At 47.6% G+C, this 23,990-nt stretch overlaps 1 protein-coding gene across 1 annotated transcript; it reads left to right on the top strand.

Moving 5' to 3' along the window:
* Positions 1-91: 91 nt before the first annotated feature.
* CAPN2 (calpain 2) lies at positions 92-23,960 on the top strand. Its single transcript, XM_063391108.1, has 21 exons — positions 92-372; positions 1,133-1,202; positions 7,183-7,301; positions 7,678-7,811; positions 8,988-9,156; positions 10,962-11,045; positions 12,474-12,559; positions 13,195-13,269; positions 13,493-13,653; positions 13,956-14,125; positions 14,716-14,727; positions 16,197-16,408; positions 17,161-17,197; positions 17,819-17,884; positions 18,371-18,428; positions 19,395-19,459; positions 20,587-20,655; positions 20,994-21,072; positions 21,283-21,399; positions 21,859-21,917; positions 22,540-23,960. The coding sequence occupies exons 1-21, from the start codon at positions 136-138 to the stop codon at positions 22,561-22,563; spliced, it is 2,103 nt and encodes a 700-aa protein (XP_063247178.1). The 5' UTR covers positions 92-135; the 3' UTR covers positions 22,564-23,960.
* Positions 23,961-23,990: the final 30 nt, after the last annotated feature.

Raw genomic sequence — 23,990 nt, forward strand, 5'->3', positions numbered from 1 at the left:
CACCCGAGCCAAGCCGGGGGTGCGGCGGGGCAGAGCAGTGGAGCGGCACCGGGTGGAGGGGAGGGATGACAGGCGGGGCTGGGATGTGCCGTGCCGGGATGTGCCGTGCCGTGCCGGGGCGGGGCGGCGGCGGCGATGGCGGGGATGGCGGAGGCGCTGGCGAAGGAGCGGGCGGTGGCGGCGGGCGCGGGGCGCCACGACCGCGCCGTGCCCTACCTGGGGCAGCGCTTCGGGGCGCTGCGCCAGGAGTGCCTGCAGGAGGGGCGGCTCTTCCAGGACCCCTCCTTCCCCGCCGGCCCCGCCGCCCTCGGCTACCGGGAGCTGGGGCCGCGCTCGCACAAGACACAGGGCGTCGTCTGGCGCAGACCCACGGTAGGGCGGCGGGGGAGGGGGGATCCCCGGTAGCATCGATCCGCGGTAGCATCAGTCCACAGGGTCTCCCGGTTTTTCTCCTTCCCCCCGCCGTAAATTTGGGTGGATTGAAGCGTGCGGGGGCGGCGGGTTGGGGCGCGGCTGCCGAGCGCGGTGCGCCCGTCCCGGGCAGCTGCGGATGCTCAGGGCACCGGAGGCTCCCCTTTGCTCCGGGGACAGGCTGGCGGCTTGTCTTGCTCTGCCTGGAGAACGAACAAATCAGAAAGGCCGCTTTCCTCTCCATCCAGAACTCTCCGTGTGGGCAGATCGCTTTGGGTAGCGCTTGGGGCTCTCTCTCCCGTTAACTCTTTCCCTCAGCAGAGCCATGAGCTGACCACCGTGAGGTTTATTCCCGAAGCAGCCCTGCCGGCCATGGGAGCCGTGGGGTCAGGTGGACCCCGGGGTGCCTCCAGGCACTTCTGAAAGCCCTTGGTGTACCCAGTGGTGGGGAGGTAATGGCAGAGCAGTGTGTGCACGTGTGTGAAGATGCAGTGCACCTCCTGGCACGTCCTGTGAAGTGAGATGGCTGCACACGAGTTTTGCTCACCAGCTCCCGTTCTCACTGTGCTTGGTGTGTCTGGTGCCCGCCCCCGTTCCTGCCCTGCTCCGTCTCTGTGGTGTTCATCCGCTGTGGTCCATGGTTTGGTTAATTTGCTGCGAGTGGGGCCTGGTTCCGTGCCTTACCTGGCTGTGTGTAATGCGAGGCTTGTTCTGTTCCCAGGAGCTGTGTTCCAGCCCCCAGTTCATAGCCGGCGGAGCCACTCGCACGGACATCTGCCAAGGCGCCTTGGGTAAGGTGGGGCAGAAAGCTGAGTGTTCTGTGCAGGTGCTGCCCCAGGACACCATGGTTTACACATGGCTGTAGCTCACTCTAAATACCTCCTTTTGCATCCTACCGCCTCCATTCATATCAAATCAGACCTTTCTCGCCTCTCCTTGGTATTTGCAGTTGGGGACCGTGTGTGTGGCCACTGAGCACAGCCCCTCTGCGTGCATCAAACCAGGGGACACACTGGTGTTCTGATGGCTTTTCTGATCGTGGCCAGTTCCTTTCACATCCATATCCATGTGCCTGAGAGCAGCCTGACTCATTTCTGCCTTCAACAGTCTGCTTGGAGGAGCAGTGGTGTGCATAGCAGGACTTCTCCTTCCCCAGTGGCAGAGAGTTCTGCTGAGCAGGAGGCACCTTCTGAAACCTCGGGAGATGCTGTAGAGAGAAAAGTTGTATGGAGGATTTCCTGCTGGTCACCAGCACTCGAGGAAGACAAAATTGGGGTGTTTCAGGAGGGGTGGGCCAGCCTGTGAGCCCTCTGCTTTTGCCGTGGCTTCTGCTCAGTTTGTGCAGTGGCAGCCCCTTGGTGGGGCTCACCAGAGGAGCTGCAGGGAAGTGCCAGGGGACAGTGGGGGGCAAATGGCTTAGCCTGGCTGTGAATGCACAGCTATCCACATCTGGAAACCCCCCTCCTGCCTTGCCTGACAGAAGGGGCTTTAGGTGGACAATATCTGTAGAGATATGAGGAGAAGAAATAAAGTGAAGTGAAAGCTATTCCATAGCTGTAGTGAGAGTGTTTTAGATTAGACAGATAGTGTGGTTCAAGGAAAGCTCTCATGTAGGAAACATGACTAATACGAGCTGTGCTGTGCTGCTGCAGTTGGCAAAGGAACCAAGTTCTGTTTGTTTGCTTTCAAATATTCATCACACTGTGACTTCTTAGTTTCTAGTCCCACTGCTGCTATTTGTGGGTTCATGTCCAAAAATGTAACAGGCAGAGAAGCTTATATTTTATGCTTATATTTTCATTCAGAAGTTTTTTAGGTTACTGCTTTGACAGCCAGATGCAATTTGTGTAAAAAATCCATGACAGTAAAAATATTTAGGTTATGAACTTGGTTCTCCTCACGCCCCAGTATCATCGGTGATGTGGGTTAGGCTCTGTTGTGCCTTGGGCTGTTGCCATGTCACCAGCTTCCTTCCTGTGCTCTCTCTGCCCAATGCTGTATCTCCCACCATGACTGTTTTGGCATGAAGTATGTCCCAGTGCTTAAACACATGTGCCAGACATCTGTTATCTCTTTTTGTTGTGAAACTTTATGGTAAGAAGTTCTTCAAATTGAAATCAAAGTTTACTGTAATGCTATTTCAATATCTGGCATCTCTGTAGCGATGCTGGTTTCTGGAGTCAGTTGCTTTCTGCCTTTTGCTTTTCCAGCTTTTCTCTGCAGATGCTGTGGCAGCAAGAGCACGGGAATGAAAGATCTGAAGCTTCATTTTCAAGTTGTGAAATTGCTGTTATTAATACCAAACTCTGTTTTAAATTGATGAAAGCATTTGCTGCCCTAGTGGTCTTTAGACTAGTCAGATGTTCTCATGGGGTGTATGGTACCAGCAGAGGATATGAAGTGACTCACAGCCGGTATTTTTGTACCTCCTGACTATATTTGAATCAGAGGTTGTCAGTGTTCTTGTTTGTATCTCCTTTTTCACCGTCACTAAGTACTGCGATGACTCTCCTGGCTGTCTTCTCATGAATCTGGGCAGGATCTTGGTATTGTGTGACAATTGTTGATTAAAAATTAGATGCTTTTGATCTTATCTCTGTGTAGCCACTGAGTTCCTAAGAGCCTGGATGGAATCTCTGCTCTTTCACACAATGGGGCTGGCAGATGCACTGTACAAATGCCGTTGTTTTTTTTCCACTGCCTTATCTGACACCAGCATTTGTATTGATAAATTTGCTTAAGCTTCCATTTGCTTGAACTTTGTATTTACTTTGAATGTTCATGTCCCATCACATTTTAGGATGCTATAGAGAAGACTGTACTGGAAGATGTCAGATGCCTTTGGAAACCTGTACTTTTTATTATGCTGCTTCTTTTCTATAGGAACCTTTTGTAGTCTCATCCCCCAGAAGGCTTGATAAAAAAGCAACAGGCCTGTGCCCATGGGGAGTTTCACTGCTTTTGCTGAGCCTCCCAGAACATCTGGGAGTACTGCAGGGACAGATGAGACATCCAGAGCACATGGACCCATCACATCTGCATGGCAGGTTCTTGGCAAGGAATGTGTAACCAAACAACTCAGCTAATGAGCAGAGTTTCTTTTAGCTCAGGAGTCTTTGGCCAGGTGCATACATTTGTTTCATTGCTTTTGACCTGGACTATAAGAAACTGTGATGCATATAAGGCAAAGCTGATCATCAGTGCAGAAAAGGTTCTGCAGGCACCAAAGTTCTGCCCCTTGGGATTTGGATTATCCTTTATTCTGGCCTTGTGAGTTTTTTTGGTTTGAGTTTGTTACGGTTGGGTTTTGTCATTGTTTTGTGGATTTTTTCCTTAGAAGAAACTTTTGAAGGCAAGTATTTGGAGTTGGTTTTGCAGTATCAGATCTGCAAAGTCAGTGATGGTATTTGGCTCCAAATGGCAGCACATAGGATGTGATGACTCATTACAGCTGAGAGGAGGATCCAAAGCCAGAGAAGCCTGGTTCACCCTTAACCACCTTTTTTTGGAGCTGATGTCACCATGGTATCACAACACTGAGTTGTAAACAGCACAGGATCTCCCAGCTGCTTTTTGGATGCAGGTGTCTCCTCCTTACTGGTAACAAATGTGTGAAAAAAAGCCCAAAATTGAACAGATTGAATTTTGAAAATCAGACCCTTGGTTTTCTCATGCTGACAGCCACTCTACTGCCAGTGGGTTGCCACAGCCTTGTGTTTGTAACCAGAAAACTTCCTGAAGTGTCGTGGTAGTAATATAAATACATTCATAGTAGCTGTTAATCTAAGACTGATTTAAAAGAATGATGAGTCTGTGGTTGGCAGAATGTACATTTTTCCTTTTACCCCATACTCTTACATGAGCTGTGCAGGGACCAGAGGAGCTGCCTTTTGCTTACAGCCCCTCAGGCATCTGATGGGTGTGTTTTGTTTGTCTTTTCTTTCCTGAATGGCTAATTTTAAGTCCTTACGGCTATTTATGCTTGCCTTGCAATTACTTTTTTTTTTTTTCTAACATTCTTGTTACAGCTGGTGATTAGGTAAATGCAGAGATGGGTATATGGAAATAACAAGTAAAACATTGAAAGCAGGAAAAAGTAAGCATGACAGGACAAAAAATAGCACTTCTTGTTAGTATGTGTTATAGATAAACTCACAGTCCGATAATATTCCCTTTTCTGATAACCTTGTGCTGCCTACTGTTCAATTACAAAAAATAATTATGAATAATGTAGCCTTGTTAAGACTCCTTTCAGACTTTAAGCAATCTGTCACACTCTCCTTGGATTTTTCTTCCCTATCAAAGGAAAGTCACTGTCAAGAATCTTGCAGAAGCACCAGTTCTGGAAGTTCAGACTGTCTGGTAAAGACCCTGCTCAGCTTGCTTAGTGCAGGCTAAAATTCCAGGTATAATCACAAGATCTGTTCTCACCCAGGATCTGAATTATCGAGTTTGCTTTTAGAGATGGCTGTTCACAAAGGTAGAGATGATGTCCTGGCTGTTGAGCACTTTTAAGTGTGGAAACCAAAGCATGTCTTCCATATATGCTCTAGCTGCCTTTAAACCTCAAGACCTTGCCCAGAATTGTCAGAGTTAAGATTTGTGTTTGACTCCAAATTCTTCTTAGAAACCAGTATAAAGTTCAACTGAGAGATTTTACAACAGGCTGTAATTTCAGTCTGCCTTGATGGGACAGCTAGAAAATGAAGGAAATTCTTTACAAATTCTGCTTGTGGGTGTGGAGGCCCTCTGGGGGGAGTTTCTCCTTGAATTTCCATGCTTCTTACCTCCAGGGGAAACATGACTCAAAGATGTATTACAGCATTGAAGTGTATGTTGGTAATCTGGAGGACTAATCAACTCCTTGACCAAGCCTTCTGAGCTGCTGTGGCCATTTGAATTGTTCATTTGTTCTTCCTGTGCTGCCCAGCCCCTGCCCTGGGTTTGGAATAGAAATACTGATATTTCTTGGGAAGAATGGTGCGACAGCTGCCCTCTGAGGCAGACTCTTTCCTCATGGCCCTGTCTGTCCAAGGAAATGCCTTTGCAGTACATAGTGCTACCTCTGGATGCAGCTCCCAGGGAAGGGGGTCTCAGCTCCTTGAAGGAGGCTGTGAGAGGAGTCACCACTTTGCAGGGCGAAATGAGTGTGCTGTGAAAGAGTAGGAGGGGAGTTTCATCATTGCTTCACAGTCTGTCACAGGAGAATAGCAAGGTGACTTTCCTGTTTGAAGACTTCTCTGACATGCTGATTTTTCCATTGCAGTACAAGCAGCCAGAGGCAGGGCTGAAGGGAAAGTTTTACATTTGATTCTTCCCCTCCAGGTTGTGAAGCAGTATAAGCACCTTAGGTTTTGAAATTACTCTGCAATCTCACCTCTTCCACCTTTCCTGAGATGTGACAAGATGTGTGGGACAGACGTGTTTCACAGAGCCGCTGCTGGGTCAGCTGTGCGGGGAGGGCAGCCTGGAGGGAGCGCAGGTTGTCCGTGTTCCGCTGCCTGAGCAGTGAGGGGCCCGAGGGTGCACCTCGAGGGCTGCTTTAGAGTTAATTCACCCCGAGACTTTCCTATTTCCCAGCTTCTCACCGATAAGCTTTTGAGCCTTTTCCCGTGGGAGAGGGCTGGCTGTGTCGGGCCTGCTGCTTTCCCTCTGGCTCGCTGGCAGCCATGGCAGGTTCACACGTGGGACCCGCAGTCCTGCAGGGCTCTCCTGTGGGATCTCACTGCGATGCCCACTGCGCTCTGTCCTGGAAGGAAGAGCGGCTCTGGTGATGGTGACAGGGAGATTTGTGTGGGGCCTGGCAGCCAGGGATGGCCTGGCTCTGTGGATCTCTGACCACCTCGCTAATGGGCTGCAGGAGGCCCATGGCTGAGCGGGACGTGACAGCTCTGGTAAAGCACAACTGGGCTCTGAGAAGAAAGACAGAAAGGAGAGCTGTGATGTTTGTGGAGCTGATGTCTGTTCCTCTGCAGCATGGTGAAACACTGCCAGGCAGGCCTTTTACTGTTTTACACAGTAAAACACTGCCAGGCAGGCCTTTTACTGTTTTACACAGTAAAACACTGCCAGGCAGGCCTTTTACTGTTTTACACAGTAAAACACTGCCAGGCAGGCCTGGTGTGTGCTGGCCCATGCCGGGCAGGGTGAGGGGGGTGTGGGACCCGGACACAGCGCCTGCCCTCAGGCCTTTCCTGGCTCTGTCTGTGCTGCAGACAGACCAGGGATAAACAGAGAGGCCTCCAGAGATGTGCAGGGTGAAAGGAGCTCCTGTGTGCAGGGAAGCCTCCCGCAGGTCTCTGGATAGCAAGGCAACATGTTTATTAAACACGGAGAAGGGAAAAGAGTGCAGCCTACACCTGAGAAAACACTGTCCCTTTGAGGGGAAATTGCACCCCTAAGCACCTGTGTGTGCCCACAGGCTCTTTGCCTTTTCTCTGTGCTGCTTCCTGTCATGCAGGCACTCAATTGAATGTTAAGGGTTTTTCCAAACAGTGCCAGAATGGGTGATGACTGTGGGGGTAGGTCAGAAAAGCCTGCTTTGACTTTTTTTTTATGACTTTGGTCTTGAGGAAACACTTGCCTAGATCTGGAGGGTATTTGCATTCATATATTTGATCTGGCTCAGAGATAAAGTAATGGGAGGGCTCATCCTATCCCAGCTGAGGGAATTGTTAGTTATAATGCACAATCCTGAGGTAGAGCAAAAACTAAAGTTTGAATAATGAATACTGTCTGTTTTGGGTTTTGTTTTCCTTTTCTTTTTTACAGGAGACTGTTGGCTCTTGGCAGCCATTGCTTCTCTCACCCTGAATGAAGAAATTCTGGCCCGTGTTGTTCCCAAAGACCAGAGCTTCCAGGATAAATATGCAGGAATTTTCCACTTCCAGGTATGTGGAAAACAGCCTTTTCCCCTTAGTGCTATTGGGCAGGAGCCAGTGCGGCTGGCTATGTATCCATGTGTGATGTTTCCTGGCATGGCTTTGTGGGATGTCAAAGAGCCAGACAGAAAAAAGGAGACATCTAAAAAGGGTGGTGGAAGGAACAAGACCATTAATCAAAGATCTGGGAGCAGGGGCTGCCTTTGTGGTCCTTCCTCCCTGAGCAGAGCCAGCTGGGTATGTGCATCCCTGAACAGGGTGGGTGAAGCTGGCTGGGACAGGGATTGCTTTTCCCCAGGAATATCAACATTCAAAGGTAAACATCCTGGTGATGGGAGTGCACAGCGTGGGGCGGTGATGGAGGTGTGTGCTCTCTCTCCCTCAGTTCTGGCAGTACGGGGAGTGGGTGGACGTGGTGGTGGACGACAGGCTGCCCACCAAGAATGGGGAGCTGCTCTTCGTGCACTCGGCGGAGGGCAGCGAGTTCTGGAGCGCGCTGCTGGAGAAGGCCTACGCCAAGTGAGTGGGGCCAGGCGTCCCCCCTGCACATCCCTGCTTCCCCATAGCATCCCCACTGCATGGATACTGTGCATTTAAAGGGTCAGTCTGCTTATTAGCCCTTGCAGCTTCTGGAGTATCCCACAATGGCTCCTTTGGTACAGTGTTGTTGACAGATGTCTGAGACAAGGAGCCCAAAGCATCGGATTTGTTGCTAGCCAAGAAAAGTAGCTCTTGCCTCTCGTGGCGAGGCTGTTCCTGCAGCAGCCTTCTGTCACCAGGGTCTGGGAAGCTCCACTCCATGTGCTCTATGCACCTCTGAGGGCTTGGCAGCTGCAGTGCTTCAGTGTGCAAAGCACATCAATCCATGTGCCAAGGTCTGTGTTCAATGCTCATATCTGAATCTCCATTTTTGGGTTGGCCAGAGAGGAATTCTGTCCTCTAACTCTATTTTGAATTGACTTAAGAAATTTAGATCTGCTGAAATTCAGACCTGTCGCTGTTAGCCTCGCTCAAGTAACACACAGAGTCAGGAATTTTGGGAGAGAAGCAAACAGCAGAGGAGAATCCCTGCTTTGTTTATTACTTCCTATTATATACTTTTAGCAGGATGACTATGGATTGGAGAGTGGTATTCCCACCTCTCAACCACATTGGTCAAAGGGACTGTCACACAATCATTCCTCCCCTTGGAGAAGAATGTGAAAACAATGATAATATTTACAAATACAGTCTCCTTGTTTACATGAAACGAGAAGGTGCACAATTCTACTTTAATATGAACGCTCATCAAACTAGGAAAATCTCATAGTGACACAGACCCATAAGTGTTAAAGGGACTTAAAGACTGTGGAACTAGAGAGGCAAATTGTTTGGTCTTAATTTTTTTTCTGTATAATGTTTTTTCTTCAGGTAGTGTTCATGATTCCTGTCATTGATAGGGCTGAACCTGCAAGGTCCATGCATGATTGTATAATATTTTATGCTGAGCTTTCCAAGTACAGAGGTCGAAGAAGCAAAGCTGAATGGAGGGGTGCGTTTGTAGCTGCTGTAATGCTCCTGAAAGCAGAAATGCTGTGACAGCTGGCACATTGAGTGCCTCTCCTGAAGGGAGAGGGGAACAGGGAGCCTGATGGTTGTGTGCATGTGAGGAGAACAGGGAGCCTGATAGTTGTGTCTATCTCCCATTTTGTGCAGGCTGAATGGATCATACGAGTCCCTCTCTGGTGGCACCACCACCGAAGGCTTTGAGGACTTCACTGGTGGCATTGCAGAATGGTATGAGCTGCAGAAGCCACCTCCCAACCTCTTCAAAATCATTCAGAAGGCACTCCAGAAAGGCTCTCTCCTTGGCTGCTCCATTGATGTGAGTTAGCAGGTTCATTTCTGGGTTCTTGCTGTGCACACAGGCTGAGGGTGGACCTGTGCTGCCCCTGCAGGAGCTGCACACACGATGCCAGTCCCCTCTGCCTATGCTTCCTTGCTCTACCATGTGCCTGAAGAATTTGACCCACAAATGTGACCCAGGCATGTGCTCTTCATGGGGGCTAGGCTGAAACTAAACTTCATCAGTTCACAGAAAAAGCTCATTCCCTCCCTTGTGCTCCTTCCATGAGACCTTCTGCTGTTTAGTAGGCTCATGGTAATGAACAACACAGGGAACTTGTTAGGGGTCCCGATGGAGATGTGTGCTCCTAAGAAAGCCTCAGCTTGGCAGCAGGATGGAACAGGCTGAGAGGGTTTGGACAGAGAGCTGCTGCTAATAGCTCCGGCAGTCAGGTGCCCAGAGGTGACAATGTCCACCCTTGCTGCAGCCTTTTTGTTGCACAAGTTGTACCTAAAATGTTCCCAAAAATCTGGGCTCCGTTCTTGAAGCAGAGAGGCTCAACCAAGGACTGTTGCCAGACTTTAAAAGGTTTTCTGGGAAGACACGTTGTCAGAAGCTGAATCCATATGGGAGAGAAAAGAGGAGCTTTGGCCCTGCCTTCAAGGATTCAGCATTGTTTTTAGCCTTACTGAAATGAGTCTAAATATTGTTATTGTGGTAATCGCCCTCCTCCCAAATGAGATTGTGTCTTAGTTATGTCAAAAGGGAAGGTAAATTGTTTACAAAAACTCCATTCATAATATAAATGTAAATGTTTCCTCCCATTTTTCAAGTTAAATCAGAGTCCCAGGAGAGGGAAGCTTCACAGCAGGAAAAGTGCTTGGTTAATGTCAATTTAACTTTGTGGTATTCTCAAGGCCTGTTTTACTCGTTTGCATTTAGATAAGAATCTGACATCTGGATTTTTGCCCCAGATTGATACAAATCCCTTGGGTGGGTGGGGGGGCAGAGTAAATATATTATGTTGTTGATAAGTGCTGGCACTTTCTGTAGTGTAAATTAACTGTTGCTGAGTTTATCCTTTGAAAAAAAACCTTGTAAAATCTTTCCTTCTCTTCTGTAAGAGAAACAGGGATGCAGAGATTAGGCATTAAATGGAGAGTGTGCTGTGTGGCAGTAATAGGCTATGAATTGACAGCAGGAATCCTGCCTGCTCTATCCAGTCCTCTCCGTTTGTTTAAGCTTCAAATATGCTTCTTTAGAGGTCACACGCTTCTGAAATGGTGGACAGGCAATGACAGCCACATGTTTCTTAGGTGGTTAAACATTCACTGTCTGGCAAGAAGTGACTTTGCAGTGTTTAAAGGCCAGACTGCCCAAGCAGTGACTGTGAAAAATTGAGAGGGGGATGTGCCTTCAGGTACGAATGGCATCCAAAGCTCAGCCTCTTCCCTTGCTGCCCTGCAGGGCAGATCCTAGAGTGGCAGGGCTAGTGAGAGGGAGGGGAACCTCCCACCCTGTTTTGGAGCTGAAGAGGGTGTTTTGACCCTGAAATTTGCTGCACCTGGATGTGATCCCAGTGTAGGCTGCACCACACCAAGCCAGGAGAGAACTTTGCTGCAGTGCCAGGCTTCTGGTGTGCACCCCATGCCACAGACAAGTTCCCTGGGTCCCAGCACCACCACGTGTGCTGCTGTCCCCTCTCCCTGCTCTCTCACACTTGTTGCTTTTGAGCAGCAGCTGCACCACTCCTGCAGCCTCCCAGCAAGACAAAAGCTCTGCTGGAGGGGGGAGCTTTGTTCTGTTGGATCCCCTGCAATCACCGATGTCCTTTGCTCCTCCAGATCACCAGTGCTGCAGAAACAGAAGCAGTCACTTCCCAGAAGCTGGTGAAGGGCCACGCGTACTCAGTCACCGGGGCAGAGGAGGTAGGTGTCCCTCCCCAAGTGCAGCAGCTTTTGTGTGTGGCAGCCACAAACCCACCCTCAGCACTGCAAATTCCTAAGTGTCACCCCTTTTGCTGAGCTGGGTTTTGAGTTTCTTCTTTCTGAAGGAATGCTTAACTAGTTGGTATGTTTTGGATAAACACAGATTTGCCTTCCTGAGTGTTTGACCAAAAGAAGGCCCCTATTATTCCATGAGCTTGGCTGTTTCCCAGGGTGGTGGGCAGCTCTGTGCAGAGGGCGTGCTACCCTCTGCTGGTGACCAGGCCCTTCAGCACAGTTCTGAACAGCAGGCCACACTTCCTACCTTAGAAGCACACCAAGAAGAGTCCTGAGCAAAAAGCCCCAGGTGTTATTGTCCCTGAAGTGCCTGCTGAACAGCAGCTTGCAGCTGGGCTTGGTGTTCAGACACAAGGGGCACGCCCAAGAGCGGGCGACTGGTGAGGGCAAGACAAAACAGAGGCAGATCATGGCATCCTTCCATGTGTGCAGTGGATTTTTGGTTAGTTCACTGATAATTGTTTCTGAAATAATTTTTGAAAGTTCAGGGTGAGGTGTAGAGAGCTGCTGACACACTATGCTGGTTTGTGGGTGTGCATTTTGTCTTCTCACAGCAACAGCAGGGGAGAGGGAGTTTGTTCACCTCAATTTGCAGGTAGGCCTGATTTAGCCAGGCTATTCCTTTGGAGACCTGTGCAGGCTCTGTAAGGATAGTTCAACTGGGGTGTCATCTCTGGACTGCTGCTGCTGCTGCTCTGCAGCTTTCTTGGCTTCAGGCTCCAGAGGTGCACCAGCTCCAGCCTCACGTGAGTGCTGTGTGTTCCCCAGAAACAGTGGGTGTTCCCACTGAAGCTCTCACATCTGTGCTTGGCCTGGCCTCTGTGTGTGCAGAGACCAGCAGGTGACAAGAGGAGGGGCTGAGCCTGCTGCTCTGTGGGGCATTGGTGTGGTCAGAGGGGTTGTGGCCAGTCTGAGTGGCCTGTCTGTTGTAACAGGCTCCTCTTATATGTAAGGAGGGGGGTAAAAAGGCATTTGAATGTGAGGAGGCAGTTTATACCTAAGTGATGACTTTGAGAAACACCTCTGTACCTGCTTTTTTGCTTTTGTATAGCAGTTTTACATTCCCTTTGCTTGTAATCCTATCACAGGTGATTTTGTAGCAGCACAAACCAGACATTTTGGTTTTCATGGGCTTTGGTTTGTGCATGCTGTAAAACTTCTCTGGACAAGCCTGGCTGTGTGAAGCTCACTCAGAGTTAGTTGGACTCAGGTCTTTTGGACCAGAGGTCTGCATGTTGTTGTGTCCTGCAGCGAGATGCTTGCTCTGTTGTGTTTTTAATTACTGTAGAGGATGAGGGAGGGAGTGTGGTGCTGAGTCCCTGGTAACTCTCCATGCACTTCTGATCCCATCAGGTGAACTTCCGAGGAACAGTGCAGAAGCTGATCAGAATCCGAAATCCCTGGGGAGAGGTGGAGTGGACTGGGAAATGGAATGACAAGTGAGTCAATGGCTTACTTGTTGCCAGTAGCCCTTTATTGCAGGGGTGCAGTCGTGTTTCTGTGCTTTTCTGTCTGTTCCCTGCCTGAAATTCCTCTGTAAGTCCTGCCTGGATGTAGTGTTCACACCGAACTGTTTCAGAGAGAAGCATCCCTCACTGTCATCTCCCTGTAGCCATCACAGTACGTGGTGCCTTTCATGCAAATCCCAGCTTTGTGTGAGATGTAGTGATTTAGTTGGTGAATCCTAGAAAGCTCCCTGTAGTTTCTGCTTATTTAACAGCCTGGATTCAGTGGAGAGCTTCTGAAAACTCACTTTCTAAAAGGGCTTTAAAAATCCATTTCTGCTGTTAGCCATGAAAGCTGGAGTTTACTCATTTCTGTGGCTGGGCAGTTTTTATTCTGACTCTTTCTGTCTCAGTCCTGGCATTAGCACTTTCTAAAAATAACACTCTGTTTCTCATCCTTACCTTGGATATTTGAGAAGTGAGGTGTTTTGTGTGCCAGGTGCATCTATTTTTAATTCTGAAGTGTTTGAGAATTCTGGAACTGCTAGAAGTTGGATCTTGTGCCAGAACAGCCACATTAGGGTACCACCTCTCCCATGGGCTGTAGTTGATGTGGGGTTCTGTTCCAGCTGCCCAAACTGGAGTGGTGTTGACCCTGAGGTGCGGGAGCGACTGACCAGGAGACACGAAGACGGGGAGTTTTGGTGAGTGTCACCGGGTTCCCATTCCAGCAGAAGGGAATGTCAGCTGCTCTGCTTTTATTCATGCAAAGTAACCTCTCCCAGTTTGCTCCCCGAGATAAGTGTGCAAATTCACCGCAAACCCCAGTGCTAAATCACAGTGACAGGGAGGGAGGATGGACGAGGTGGCGGTGTGGAAAACCTGTCCCTCCTGAGGAGACGTTGCCAGTGGCATTGCCTCCCACAGGATGGCGTTCAATGACTTCCTGAGGCACTACTCCCGCCTGGAGATCTGCAACCTGACTCCTGACACCCTGGCAAGTGACAGGTACAAAAAGTGGAGCCTGCTGAAGCTGGATGGGAACTGGAGGCGAGGAGCCACTGCAGGGGGCTGCAGGAATTACCCAAGTAAGAAAAAGTGCAGAAACCTTTTACTTGTCCACTTGTACTTTCTCTGGGAGCTTCCAGGAGAGGGGTTCCTAGGACTGATCTCCAAAAAGTGCAGGTGTCTGGGAAATGTGGCTCCCTGATGAGGGTCTGTTGTGGCTGTAAAGCCTGAGGTGGGGGTGGGCAGGGCAGTGGAGTGGTCTTCTCTTCTCACAGCTGAGTTTGGCAGTCAGAGCCATATCTGTCCCAGCTGACATGTTTAAATATCATCACGGTTACTGTCAAAGAAGCCTCTGAGCAGTTTGCTTAAATCCACTTCCCAGACACTTTCTGGACGAATCCGCAGTACTTAATCAAGCTGGAGGAAGAAGATGAGGACCCCGATCATCCTGAGGGGGGCTGCACTTTCCTCATTGGGCTGATCCAGAAGCACCGTCGGAAGCAGAGGAAGATGGGGGAGGACATGCACACCATCGGCTTTGCCATTTATGAGGCAAGGAAGGCTGTACAGGAATGGGAGGAAAAGGGAAAATCATTCCCCCTGTACATGGGACAGTGCAGTTCCCACGCTGGGCTTTCCATCAAAACTCGGATGGGTTGGGTTGGACAGCAGCTGCAGCAAGGAGGCTGTAAAGAAAGAAAGCTGCATTATTGTCTTGCTTAGCCCCTGTATCCTCTCCTGATGATAGAGAGGTCAGAGGGGCAGGAGTGTGAAAGAGGAGATGGGGAGAAATAGTGGAGAAATTGAGCAATGCAAAGTGCTATACAATAAAAATCACAACGGGCTGCAGGGAGGAGATTCAGCAGGAAGCCACAACCAGCCTGGCTGTGGCTGTGGCTGCACCCACGCTGCCCCAGGTGAGCCTCACCTGCCTCAGGGCTGGAGCTGGGAGCTGAGCCAGCACTTGGCCTTGGGTGATGTGGGTTCAACACCCATCTTCACCTCCAGCCAAGTCTTTTGTTCTTTGGTTGGTTTGGGTTGGGTTTTTTTTCAACAATGTGGATGTCCTTGCAAGGTAATGGTGAAAAGAAGATGGAGATGCCCTTCAACAAACAAATAACTCCCTCCTTTTCTCGTTGCAGGTGCCCCCAGAGGTATGTGGCATGGGTTGGTGGTCAAGGTGCGGAGTTTGGGTTCCATGGCTGGTGGGAAGAAGAGGTTCAGAGGATCCTGCTTCATTGCAGGACAACATGACTGCACAGAGTCTACAGTTAGAGGGCATTTATTCTGGAAAGGGCCTTGAGCCCACGTTGCATTTTCAGAGTGTCCTGGATTGGGATAAGAGTGTTCAGTGCTGCAGAAACTCCCCAAAGCAGCTCTTCTGTGGCTCTTATCCCAGCCCAGCCCCACACTTGCTCCCCCAGAGCACAGCTGCTTTTTCCAGGTTTGCACAGAGTTCATGTTTGTCTCATGAAAAATATTCCAAGGAGGTGTTTATATTCATTTCCTTAAGCACCACCTCTTTGGTTTCTCTCTATTTCTACCTACAGGCAGCTCTAGTACACCCTGGGGGTCACAGAGGGGTGGCAATGCAGCGATGCCTCTGAGCTGTTGCTCCTGAGAGGAAGGACTGAAGCTGAGCAAAACCCCAGGGTAACCCCCTTACTGGGTTTGCTGTCCCTGCCTCCTGAGGCTGTGCCCAAACCAGTGGCTTTTATGTAAAGTATGGTTTCATCAGGAAAAGAAACGGTGCTACTGGTTAATTAAATTTCTTATGTAACTTTTTAATGCCTTAGCAGTGCTCTGTCACTCACTCTAGTGGTCAAAATATTTCATTTCCATAAGAAAACTGATTCTGTCTGCAGTCCCGCAACTCTTTTTCCCCCAAAAGGTGGAATTTTGTCTCCCAGTATGCAGCAGGTCTGACAGGTTTTGAAAATTCTTTATTCTTAAAAATCTGGGAGGACAGGAAGGAGGAGGTGTCTGAAAGATGGACATTCCTGAAGCTGACTTCTAGAGCTGAAACAGCCCACCTGTAAGATGCAAAAATAGTTCATTCTGGAATATCACAGAGTTATAGAATGATTTGAGTTGGAAGGGACCTTAAAGATCTCCCAGTTCCAACCCCTTGTCATGGGCAGAGACACCTTTCACTAGATGTTACACTCTAAATGTGATTTTATTTTATTATTTTGTGGTTTTTTATTCTTGGAGCCCTCCATGATCAGGCTGTGCTCTAAGGCAGCCCGACCTGGGAGACAGTGCTGAGCTGCAGGGGGCACCAGCTCTGGGGACCAGAGGGACGTGGCTCATGTGCCATCTCAGTTTAAAGAAAAATTATTGGTGGAAGAATTTGCCCAATGTCTTCAGCCACCCATCATCATCTGCAAGACAAAAGCATGACCAGAATGATTTATTGCAATGACCTGCAAAATACATTTGCAGCCACATCTCAGGAGTTCCACCCCCTTTCTCTTCTTTTTCGGTTCTGTCAAACTGACATATTTTTTCTATTCTTTTCCACAGACCTAGCTAACTGCCATATCTATGATATTTTTAATTTGTAAATGTGAACACATGCAGATTGCAGTGGGTTTTTTTCCCTTTCTTTGCTTTTCCGAAGTTTTCTGGCCAGACAAATATCCATCTGAGCAAAAACTTCTTCCTGACCAACAAAGCCCGGGAGAAATCCAACACCTTCATCAACCTGCGGGAGGTGCTGAACCGGTTCAAGCTGCCTGCAGGAGAGTACATCGTGGTGCCCTCCACCTTTGAACCCAACAAGAACGGGGACTTCTGCCTGAGAGTCTTCTCTGAAAAAAATGCAAACTCCACGTACGGAGCTTTTGGTGACCATATTACAGCAGTGGGCACATGGGGGAGATTGTTGTTACTGTTGTTATTTGTATTTGTTTTGGTATCCCTATTACTATTTACTTAAAATTAAAAGTCTTAGACATGTCACATCTTGAAGAGCAGCTGGGCTAAAGCCTGAGGAAGGGGTGTGGGGTCTTTTGTATTGAGTTGCCCTGATTCAAAGCAAGGAAGAACCTTGCTCTATCTTGTAACATTTTGCTGCGTATTCCTGCAGCAGTGAGAAGCCCAGGGTGTTTGTTGTGTGAGGACACATTCAGCTTTTGATGGGCTCTTAGGAGTGCTTGGGCACCATCTGTAGGTCTTGGTGCTCTCTCAGCACCTGGGGGGCAGCATAAGACACATCAGAATTACTTTAGGGCTCTCATTTTTTTGCTGTTTTAAAGAAGAAATGTCTAGAGAAAGTTTGATTTGTACCCAAGAACCTGGTCCTGTGCTAAGTAGGCAGTGACCCAAAGAGTTATGTGAGCCCCAAATCCTGTCTGTGGCTCTGCAGCACGTTGCACAGTGTGTACTGTCTTTTCAAACTCTTGTTGCCATAGCTGGCAAATACAGCTTTCACTGTGCTATGCAGTGTCCATAGCTGATTAATCCAGTACTTTTTGAATGCTCATTGTTATTTCCATATTTTTTAAGACTCTCTTTAACTGAAGCTTGAAGGAAAAGCATCATAAACATGAGTTGTTTTGATTTTAATATTGATTTCTTTCTAGGGTGATAGATGATGAAATTGAAGGCAATTTTGATGAGGTATGTCAAATTAAATGTTTTAAATTGAGATCATTTTGTTGTAAGGGGGGGTTGGAGTGCCTGTTCCCTGTGCAGGGTGATGTTTTCTATAGGCATTATCAAGAAATGTTGTCCCACTTTGGGAAAAGATCTTTCAGTATCCATAGCTGGGTGTCAAGCAAATGGAACTATCATCAGGAATGTAGTGGAAACAAGTGTTGTCCTTTATCTAGAATTTTGATTTCCTAGGCAGAGGTACACTCTGAAGAGTTAACTGGAGCCACAGGAAATTCCCTTTGCACTCCAGGAATCCAGGAGTGCAGCTTTCAGCAGCAGGGCTGTTTCTGCATGTAATGCTGTTTCCAGGAATAACTAGTGGCTCATCATATGTTTAGTCTTGCTGGAGCTGGGGATGCTTTGCCTACTACAGCAGCTACCCCATGTGTAGTGGGTGTTTCCAGCATTTACAATGCCAGCATTTTGAGGTATCCCTGAAAATAAAACTGAATAAAATCATGGTAAAAACCACCTTGTACCTTCAACCTTGCCATTTGATGTTTTTATTAAGAGCAAGGAAATTTATTAAGTCTTTCTCAGGCAGAAACTTTCCCCCTTTTGACATTCTCTGTTTCTGTCTTTTAGACTGAGATCAGTGAAGATGACATCGAACCCAGCTTTAAAAAGCTTTTTGGGCAGCTAGCAGGAAATGTGAGTGGTTTTCTGGTAATACCTTACTGGCATTGTGGGTGAGTGGGTAAGAGAGATGCCTCCCCCAGGACAGAACTGAATTCTTGTGCAGAGTCATCTCTCAAGTGTGAGCACAATTGTGCATCCCAGAATCTGTGCAGTCACCAATCTGCTTCCACAGCGGATTTGTGAGCGCTCCTTTTGAACTCTGGGCTTGACTTTTATCTCTGCAGGGCCCGAATTCTGTGCTTGGGCAGAGCAGATGGCTGGGCTGGGCCTTGTCCCCAGGCTGCTCTTGCCTCGGGCACACCTTGCTGCTGGGTGTGCTAATCCCTGGGAATTGGTGGTGTCCTGGGAATGGAGGTGGGGAGAGCTTCCCACTTGCTTCCATGCAAGGGAACTGAACTCGAGGAGTGTTTGAAGTTGGCCAACTTGCCCAAAGGAATCAGAGGCTGCAGGTGGTGTCTGCAGCTCATGGTGGAAAATTTGTTTTCCCCTTTTCCACAGGATGCAGAGATCTCCGCCTTTGAACTGCGCAGCATCTTGAATAAAATCCTGGCGAAACGTAAGTGCCTTCCTCCCACAGCAGCCTCAGGTGGCCCCCAGCAGGGTTCCCCCATGGCCCTGGGAGCACGGAGGGCACTGCTGACCTGGGCAGGGTCAGAGTCTGGGCTCTGCCCCAGACCTGCTGCTTGCTTCTCCATATGGCCACGACTGCTCTGTGCTGCTTCAGGGGGCCACAGAAAGGCTGGGGCTGTGCCAGCCCAGAAGGTGTTTCACAGGATGTGTGCTTTGGCAGGGTACAGATGGGTGTCTCTTATCCCAGCATCTGCCACTGGGAATTGGCTGCCAGGAAGATGGATGGATTTGAATAATCCTTGATAATAATCAGGAGAGGTATTGCTGCTGTTTTAGTACTGAACCACCCAGGAGTGGTTCAAGCAGTAGCCCAGCCAACGGTCTGGGGTGTCCTTAAGGAGGAGGAGAAACTTTGAAACTCTGGGCTTCTTTTTCTGTGAAGAGATTCCTACCTTGGCTCTGCATTATTTTGCTTCCCACTAAACAGTGCTCAAGAAACAACTGCTTGGAGAAACAAGTGCCTCTGTAATTTCCAGAGTGAAATCTTATCAGACTGTGGTGTATGTCTGTGTGCAGCAGCCAGTAATCAGCAATAGAGTGTTGCTGGCTACCAAGCTTGGCTTTATGTTCAGCCTTTCATGAAGCCACCCCCTGCTGGCCTCCATAGCTGGAAGTCCACATTTTCCACGGAAGTCCACTTTGCAGGCAGGCAGAAGGAGCAGGAAAGCTTTTATCTCTGTCTCCTGCTCCTGTAGCACGCCTGCAAACCAGACTGCTCCGGCTGTTTGCCTGGGGACAGAGCCCAGCTCACTTGTGCCCAAAGCTCTTTGTCAGCTCCAGGGATGGCACCATTGGAAGCAAATAAAGGCTGGTTGAGAGCTCATGAGCTGTTTAGGAAGGTGCTGTGGTACAGCATGCAGTGCTAATCCTGTCTTTTGCTCTTTCTTTACAGGCCAAGATATTAAATCTGATGGCTTTAGTATTGAGACGTGCAAAATAATGGTTGACCTGTTAGATGTATCCTTTCAAGCTCTTCGTGCATGATATTCCCCTTCCTGTGCTGAAGCAGGCCTTTGCCTTTGCTCCCTGGTGGGTCCATCCTGGTGCACTGATGGCTCCTGAGGTGGAGAAGCAGCCTCAGCCCCCATTCCCCTGCAAAAGCCACTCCCTTGTTACTGTTGTTCACACTTGCGTTATCCCAGGCAATGGAGAAATCCATTATCAAACAAAGTCTGCCTGGAAGCCTTCCCAGCTCCTGGGTGTTCTGGTTTAGCTGGGCACAAAGTGATGTTTGTGCTGGGAAAAGGCACCTGGCTCCCAGCATGGTGAGGACGGCCTTGGCTGTAGGGTTGTTTCACCCCTCTGTTACCTGGCTGGAGTTGGTAGGAGCATCACAAAGCCATGGGGACCTAGCAAATGGAAAATGAGGGGAACAAATGCAGTATTTTGTTGGGACATGCCATACAGGAAGCAGAGAGTATGGAGGGTTTTGCAAGCTTTTACTCCTGGGAATACACACAAAAGTGTGGGATGGAGGATCAGGTCTAAAATAGTGTTCAGCTTCTCTGTGCAGTGGGAGTTGAATTGCAGAGTTGGAGAAAGGGAAAATTACCAACACAAGATGATACTCTGCTATAATTTGGTGTAAAATACAGCAGTCCATAGGAACTCCATGGCAGGTTTTGGGAGCAATGCCATGACCAGGTTCTTTTGTTAGCTGCTTGCTCAAGAGCTGAAGGTCTCCAAATAGCAGGCTTGGCTGTGGCTTTTCCTGTTTATAATCCAGAGCCAGGACTTGTGCTCCAGTAACTGCAGGTGTTGATGCCACTATGCAGAACAAAATGGCATCATCCTGGCTCGTTCATACTTGTAGTGGAAAGACAGAACTGCAGTGGGGGTGCAGAAAGAGCTTGTGAACTGGCCATGATTTAAATTGATGATCTTAATGATTTGGAAAGAAATCTTGGACAACAATCGTGTATTCAACAGGATGAGTCCTGGAGAGAGGACGAGTCCTTCAGAGAGGACTTGAATCCCTTTTTTGTTTGCAATTTTTTTTAAGTCACAACTGCCCATGCAAGTAAACCCAGCAGAGGGAACCCCCTTTTTCTTCCCTCTGAAGAAACTTCCTTAACTCAGAGAAGAATGATGGGAGTGGCAAACTGGGACTGAAGGAGTTCCACACCCTCTGGACAAAGATTCAGAAATACCAGGTAAGACACAACCCCTCTGGGGGAACAATCACACGTAGAAGTGGCTGTAGAACTGATTTGTGCCATACAACGTGCACAGTCACCTTTCCCAGAGCAGAGATTGTGTGTCTGCAGTCCCCCAGGTTTTGTCTTTATCTGCTCTGGCTACTGCATTAAAAAACCTTACTTTTTAAAGCCACCTTTAAAAGAAAGGGATGTGAGTACCATGTCCTTCAGACCAGTGTTGCAAAGTGCTTTAAGTAACATGCAGGCTGCATTTCAGAATGTTTGGCTTCTGCCAGAAGCCAAACCACACTGAATTACTGTCAAGGTTTCACTTTGGGGCTTGTGTTTTGCAGAAAATTTACAGAGAAATTGATGTGGATCGATCGGGTACCATGAACTCGTATGAGATGAGGAGGGCACTGCAAACAGCAGGTATTTCTATTGATCTGTCTCTGCAGGATTCCATCACTTTCAAGCAGGGTTGAGAGATGCTCAGAGCCACACAGTCCTGTCTTAACCTACTGAATTTTGGGCACTCTGGAGCCTTCCCCTCCTGCCACCATGCAAGATGAGGCATTTCCTTTTGTACCCGTGTTTACTCCTTGGAAATAGTCTTCTAAATCCTTGGCATTGCATTTTCAGGGTTCAAACTGAACTGCCAGCTACACCAGGTCATCGTGGCTCGCTTTGCTGACGAGGATCTCATCATTGACTTTGATAACTTCGTGCGGTGCCTGATTCGGCTCGAAACCCTGTTCAGTGAGTACACGCTCAGGGACAGACAGGCCCTGCTGCCCTGTGAGTTCAGCAGGACAACTGTCCAGGCAGAACTGCCCAGAAGCCCAGGATAAGGTATTCAGGCAAATTCAAACCTGAAATATTAATCTGGCTTCTCCTAGATTCAGAAATCAGTCTTTTAGGCCAGGCTGCTGAACCACAGCCAGTCTTCCCTGTAAACAACTCTATGTTGATTAAAATACTAGACAATAATTAAAAATGCTCAGTCTTGCTCCTGCACAATGACTTTAGACTGGCCCTTTCTGATTTGGAGTGTTAGGCCATTGTCAAATTTTAGATTCTGGATTTGGAGTGTTAGGCCATTGTCAAATTCTAGATTCTGGGACTAAATTCCTTCTTGATCCTGAAGCACAAAGAAAGGCAAGACTTTCAAATTAATTCCTGTATTTACCCTTGTCTGTCATCTCTCTCCCACCACAGAAATGTTTAGAAAACTGGATACTGAGAAAAGTGGGACAATAGAATTGAACCTTGTTAATGTAAGTTCATTTAGCTCTAAAAGATTTGTTTTCATTTTGGGGGGAAAATGGTGGGGAGGGGAATGTAGAGTCTGTCCTGCTCCATGCTGACTGAGCATGGCTGGTTGTAAGTCCTCAAATTTTGCTGGATTTTTCTACCTTGTCCATTTATAAGCAGCCTTAGAAAGGTTACCTTTTAAAAATGTACCTACATCACAAGATACTCTCTAACAGACAAGGTTACTTGCACCAGAAGCCCTTTGTCCCTTTGCTGGCAGTAATTTTGGCTTCTTCCCTGCTTTTTCTGTCAACAGAGCAAAATGTAAGTGCAGTTACCTAGGCAAGACTGATGGTCTTGCTCATGTCTGCTTCTTTCTGCTCCATGTGTGCCCTGTAGAAAGGACTAAGTTGGGAGGAAAGTCCCCTCCTACATGTGTTTGCCTTGTTTATTACCTGAACATAACTTATTTCTGAACCTGAGAATCTCACATTTAAATGAGACACAAATTTAAATTGCTCAGGAAAGATCCTAAAATTACTTGTGTAACAACAGGCTGACTATATGCTAGAAATGTGACTGTGCATGCTTGCTACAGGTCTTTTTACTAAATTTAACCTTGTTTTCCTCTCCCTCTCCTTACAGTGGCTGTGCTTTACTGTAATTTGAGCCACTGGCATCAGCTTGACACCTCAGCAAGAGCATGATCAGGTGAAGATAACCAAGCTACATACAAGTAATGCCCAAACATAAATGTGCCTTAACTTACACACAGCAAGCAGATTTTGCACGCAATTGCAAGAAGAAAAGTATTCTGCTTCCACAGAAGAACCTGCAGCCTCATTTTTATGGGTCTGACAGTCTGTGCCTGCTCTCATATAGCCTCTGGACAAAGGCTTTAATTTAGTACCAATCCTCAGTTTTGCAAATCCTGCTTTGCTAGTATCTTTGTATTTAAGATGTTTTACAGGACTTCAGGAAGAAAAGCTCATTACAGCTTGACAAGCTGGTTTTAAAAAGTCCTTTTTGAACAATATCCTGCATATCTGAAATTAGGAAAGAGATAGTATTGCATATCTTAAGACCAGTACTCAGAGACAGGGGTTTCCTGTATGCTTTGTGTCAAGCCCCAGCACTATTCTAGTTAAATATTCTTTAGAGAATTTGAGTAGCAAGTGCATCTTTGACCAAAGTGAGCACTGATGAGCCTGGAGCAGGAGGCTGGTGGCAACAAGATTCTTCCAAGAGAAAGCACATGCTTTCACGTGGAATCTTGAGTTCCTGTATCTTATTTATCTCCCTTTGAAATACAAGAAAGTATTTAAATAATAACAATAATAAAGTGTAGAAATAAAGTTTGCCAGACTGTTATTTCTGCTGAAACTAAGTACTTTTTTTTCCTTAGAACTAGATCATCACAGTGCACATGCAGAGCTTTTGCTTTCAGGAATGAAAGTTGCTGCCTTTCAAAGGGGAAAAGCAGCATGCTGGAGCTGACTGTGGATGTGTAGCAGTTCATGAAATGTTAGATAAGCTGATACTTTAAAGATTACTGCTTGAACAGCTAAAGGTTTCCAAGATAGATAATTGATGCCATATACCCCAGACCCAGCCTGTTGAAAGCACAGGCTGTGACCAGGAGCCAGTTGCTGCTGCCTTTGGTTTCCCCACCTGAGGAATTGTGTCCTTACAAACTATTTCTTCCTTATGGACACCTTTTTAGAAAGCAGTAGGACTTACCTAGTAGGAAAACATGAACCTGCAGGGTGAGGCACTTTCTAAATATCCATGAGGAATTATTTGCTCCTCTGTTAAATACTGTTCAGTATCAAATTATTGCCAGAGAGAAAGGATAGCTATAGGAAAGGCTTTATTTGGAAAATACTTGTACCAAGTTGGTTTTTTTCTTTTTCTTTAGTATGATGTCCCTTAACTTTTAAGGTGAACAATGTGCAACTAACAGATTCAGCTCAATTTTAAATGCAGAAAAACTACCTTGAATGGATGGGGGAGGAAGAGTTCAGTTTAATACAGAAAGTAGCTGAATGTTAATGTAATGTAAAACAGCAGTAACATTTCTAATAAAAACCACTATT

This window comes from Prinia subflava, chromosome 2 (genome assembly GCF_021018805.1).
Source record: "Prinia subflava isolate CZ2003 ecotype Zambia chromosome 2, Cam_Psub_1.2, whole genome shotgun sequence".
Lineage (NCBI taxonomy): Eukaryota > Metazoa > Chordata > Aves > Passeriformes > Cisticolidae > Prinia > Prinia subflava.

What these genes read in the sequence shown, in the direction of transcription:
- CAPN2 (XM_063391108.1), top strand. Translation starts at nt 136, where the DNA reads ATGGCGGGGATGGCGGAGGCGCTGGCGAAGGAGCGGGCGGTGGCGGCG. An exon ending in CATCTGCCAAGGCGCCTTGG is followed by an intron (nt 1,203 to 7,182) that starts GTAAGGTGGGGC and finishes TCTTTTTTACAG; the next exon opens with GAGACTGTTGGCTCTTGGCA. An exon ending in CAAAGATTCAGAAATACCAG is followed by an intron (nt 20,656 to 20,993) that starts GTAAGACACAAC and finishes TGTGTTTTGCAG; the next exon opens with AAAATTTACAGAGAAATTGA.